Genomic DNA, 4,660 nt, shown 5'->3' on the forward strand with positions numbered 1-4,660 from the left:
TTTTTTTTTTTTTTTTTTTTTTTTTTTTTTTTTTTTTTTTTTTTTGCCTTTGAGCTCCCAAATACAATCCTCTTCAACCCAAGGCTAGGCTCAGACTGCTCCGCTACCCCTTCCTCCCTTTCCTTCTCTACACCGCCTCATAATAATTGATATTCATGACTATTAATATTACACGACTACTTTAAAGGGAGAATGCAGGACCAAATGGAGCGTGAAGCTGGCAGCCAGCTCGAGAGCTCCCCTACTATTGTAAATGACGTTCATTCAGTGGAGAATTACTAGATGTAATCAGACGAGGGGGGCTGGCAGAGGCAGAGTTTGGGGAGAGGGAGAGGGGGGAAAAAGTTTAGCAAGGAAGAGGCAGAACTTCAATTAACTCGAGCGGAGGAAGATGCAGAAAGTAGACACTGCTGAGCTGGAGCAAGGAAGTGAGATGAAGCAATGCTAGAGGCGAAGGAGAAGAAGAAAAGCACATTTTCTTTTTTTCCCTTAAATATATATATAATTATACATTCTTAATACGAGGAATTGATTGCCTTTTGTGCTTTTGCTCTTTTAGTTTGTTTTTTTTTTTTTAAAACAAATAATGAAGAAAAAGAGACTTTTCTAATCCTTTTTTTGTTGTTGTTATTTTTAAAGAAATGGAAGAAGATCTGTGCACTCACTGTAATAGATGCCTATTTACAGCGAAGATTAAATCCTTCTGGTGCGTGTTACAGATCGTATTTATATGCAATAGGCAAATAAATACTTGAATCTACGTTGTTTGGCTCTTTTTTTTTTCTTCTTTTTCTGAATCCTATTCTACAGCCCGATATGAAAAAAAGAGAATATCTACCTACATAGATCTCCCTATTTGCACCCAAATGCGAATGTATGGGGTGAATTTTAAAGGATAGTAAATTTATAGTTTTGAGGCAAAGCCAGGGGCGATATAAAACCTTTTTGATGTTGCAGGAACCCGTTCAACTGGACTGTCTGCCATTTCTGTTAAAGTTCAACTTACGTTCCTTCCTAAATAGACTCACACTTCCCAGGGCAGCCCCCCCGCCGCACGCACACGCACACACACACTTTTGTTTTAAGAACAGATTCATTTTAAGTGGCTGAGACGCCTCTACCATCGTGTTGTTAATTACAAATCGGAAAGAAGAGAGGGAAATATTCCTTAAAGATAAATTTAGAGAGTTTCAGCGCTTAAAAAAAAAAAATCGACAACAATTTTTTTTCCCCTTAATGCTGCACGTTACAAGATGCCTCGGAGCGCACCCCCAAGTTCGGGAATACCCAGCCCGCAGCCAAATCCCCCCTAACCGCTCCCCCAACTTCGCTTCTCTCCCACGGCAACCTACAAACACGAGTGTCCGTCAGTTCACAGCTCCTTAAAAATCCCTCTGAAAAGGAGAGAGGAATAAAACCCCTCATCCCCGACCTCGGCAGCCGGGGAGGGGAGATGTTTTGTCGCCTGCTGCTGCGGGCAGAGACAATGGCCGGGCTGTGCCTGGGGATGGGGAGGGAAAAGCAGCGAGGGCTCCGCGGGCTGGGGACACACGGGGACACACACACGGGGACCGACACTCTCTCTCTCTCTCTCTCTCTCTCTCTCACACACACGAACGTGTGCTCGCTCTGCGCTCGTTCTGCAGATGCCGGGTTTCGCCAAGGATAATTATCCTGACGGCAGCTTTTGGGAATGGAAACATTTCTCCCGTGCGGCCGCCGGATCCCCTCCCCGCTTCCCTCCATCCCGTCCTTCCTCCGACCGGGAACAGCCGCAGCTGTACCTTCCCCTCGGTCTCTTTCTCGGCTTTTCCCGGGAGTTTCCCCTCTGTAAGTGCCGGAGAGGAGGGATGAGGGGACGGGGCGGCCCCGACGGCGCTTCCCTGGAGGGGCTGCGGCCGCTGCCCGGCACTCTGAGCCCTGCCCGGCCCCTGCCCATCCCCTGGCCGGTCCCCGGCTCCTGCCCGGTCCCTGCCTAGCCCCTGCCCAGTATCCAGCCCCTGTCTCTGCTCAGTACCCAGTCCCTGCACAGCCCCAGTCACTGCCCGATCCCGGGTCCCTGCTCGATCCCCAGCCCCTGGCCAGCCCCTGCGCTCGGTTCCTGCCCAGCCCCTGCGCACTCTCTTGTCCCTGCTCAGTGCCCAGTTCCTCCCTGGCCCCTATTTGGTCCCCGGTCCCAGCTCTGTCCCCGGTCCCTGCTCGATCCCCAGCTCCTTGCCAGTTCTTGCCCAGTCTCTGCCCAGTCCCTGCCCCGTCCCTGCTCGACTCCTGATCCCTCCTCAGTGCCCAGTCCCTCCCCGGCCCCTGTCCGGTCCCCGGTTCCTGCCCTGTCCCCGGTTCCTGCCCTGTCCCCGTCCCTTCCCGGCCGCATCCCCACGGAGCAGCTCCCGCTCCGGAGCTGGCGGATTGCGCCCTTCTGAAAATCTCCCCCCCGCCCCGAGATCGCTGAGCTAATGCCTTCCCCTCAGTTAAAAAATAAAAGTAATGGAAAAAAATATATGATTTTGTCGAGAGCCATTCCTCACTTACATACACATACACATATTCCCCCCCACCCCGTTTCTAAGCAAATCCCGCACGCTGGTTTGACTTACAAGAAATACACTCCCGCAGCCCGTTTGGGAAAGATCCGGCTCAGGAAACCGTGCAAAATTAAGAAAGGTTTCGCGGTGTTTGAGCTGTGATTTCCCCCCCCCCCCCCCACCACCCTTAGTTTGCTTTTTGACCTCGAAAATGAGGTCTGGATAAAGCTCACAACTTTTTGTGTCCGCGAACTGTGCGCTTCTGCCTTTGACTGTATCGGTTCGGGTGCGTGTGCTCACATTCGTGAGAGAATGTGTGTGCCGCTTAATTAATGTGAGTATATGTATACATGCACATCATATTTATTGCTATAGAGGCACAAAAAGTCGTAAAAAAAGTATCCGATTGCGAAAACAAGAAAAGGGAAAAAAAAAATCCACATTCAGGTTGAGCTTAGTTTGGTATTGCAAAATAAAAAAAAAAAAAAAATGAAAAAACGAAATGCATCCGGTCCCTGAATACCAGATTGTGTTTTTCTTCTATTTTCTTTTTTTTCTCCCCCTCGACATTTGTCCATATTTAATCGAATTATATCTAATTAGAGGTCTAAACAATCAAACTCTTGCCTTTAAGTTGCCTCATTCCAATCCCCAGATCATTTCTTTGATGTTTTAAATCGCATCAAACAGCTTTTCCATGAAAAAAAAAAAAAAGTTTAAGACTTGGCATGCTGAATACAAATATGCGAATAAATAAGCATTTAAGCATTTACTCTTAGTTTCCCGTCTCTATACTTGTGTGTGTTGGTGTATGTCTCTATATCTGCCTAGATGTATATGTAGAGGTATATATGTATTATAAAGTCATGCCTGTATCTATATACTAGATGTATATTTAAATATACATATACTCTCTTACTCATATGCATATTATATACTCACCTCATAGATATCTTCATACTTGACATTTTCAACCAGTTTCCAGAGCATGATGGCAGGCTGTTCTCTAGGAGGTGAGTGCATTCATGTGAAGAGCAGATGTCTGGATTCTCAGTACTTCTCTGTCTGTAATGATCCATCTATAATTGGAAATGGGGGACAGACACCAAATCCGACGTTCCTCTTCCATCGCAACTTATATCTGTTGTCTGAAACAATAGGCTGCACAAACCTACCTCAATGGGATAGTAAAAAACATTATCTGTTACACAGTCGCATATAGCTACAGACATATATGTGACTAGATATAGACATATACACATATAGAGACTTATATGCAACATATAAAATATATACAGATACACAGTTGCACATACACAGACTGCACATACATGCACATATACACACATAGACCTCTGAACGGACAACTTTTCCCACCTATAGACCTACTAATTGCCACATTTAGGTATGTAAATGATATATATTTTTTGCACATCCAGGCACATGGATGCTACACGTTATATGTGCACATATACACACTAACCTAGTCAGTTTATATAGGAGTGTGTTTAAATGCATATTTGTGTATCCAGTTATACATTTACACATGTATATGTTGATATAGAGGGTTTAAAGATATGTATTATGTAGTGCATATATCCACTATTTTAGTAGATGGATGGATAGATAGATAGATAGATAGATAGATAGATAGATAGATAGATAGAATGGAGAAATTAAATTAATATATTTTTGATCCTCCCTATAATAAAATAAAGAATAATTTGCCTCTGCACTAAGCGATTCATCATTTTGCAACGAGATATTGTGCTTCCCCCCCCCATGCAATATGCTTTTATTTACATGTCCAGAAATTATCTTCTCATATGCAGTTAAACACCAAAACAGCGTCTCATCAAAGCACATTCAAGCAAATCTAAAAGGAGTAAATTTAGATCAATGTTTTCCACTGGAAAGACTTATACTTCAGGCTTGGACTGTATATTTTATAACTTAGAGATACTTTTTATGGGGGCGGGGGGGGGGGAAAGGGGGAGGAAGGGAGTTTAGTAAACCCTTCTCTGCACATATTTGAATAGCGATTACTACTTTCAGAAAACAATTAAAACCAGAGTTGGATTTGTGCATTTCCCGGGTACCCCTCGGTTTGGAAGGGGAGAGGAGGAGCTGGACCAGTT

At 44.8% G+C, this 4,660-nt stretch overlaps 1 protein-coding gene across 4 annotated transcripts in view; it reads right to left on the reverse strand.

Annotated features, from left to right (window-relative positions):
• Positions 1 to 3,637, reverse strand: part of TFAP2B (transcription factor AP-2 beta) — a 34,652-nt gene extending 31,015 nt beyond the window's left edge. For 2 of the 4 annotated variants that reach the window (XM_027908230.1, XM_027908229.1), the window contains exon 1: positions 3,465 to 3,637. In XM_027908230.1, the coding sequence (XP_027764031.1) occupies positions 3,465 to 3,545 (81 nt within the window). In that variant the 5' untranslated portion in view covers positions 3,546 to 3,637. The remainder of the gene's footprint in view (positions 1 to 3,464) is intronic. The other 2 variants (XM_027908232.1, XM_027908231.1) reach the window with 2 other exon arrangements.
• Between the last annotated feature and the right edge of the window lie 1,023 nt (positions 3,638 to 4,660).

The sequence above is a fragment of the Empidonax traillii genome, unplaced genomic scaffold (assembly GCF_003031625.1).
Source record: "Empidonax traillii isolate 1590-97213 ecotype Southwest subspecies unplaced genomic scaffold, ASM303162v1 scaffold1660:size130973, whole genome shotgun sequence".
NCBI classification, from domain to species: domain Eukaryota; kingdom Metazoa; phylum Chordata; class Aves; order Passeriformes; family Tyrannidae; genus Empidonax; species Empidonax traillii.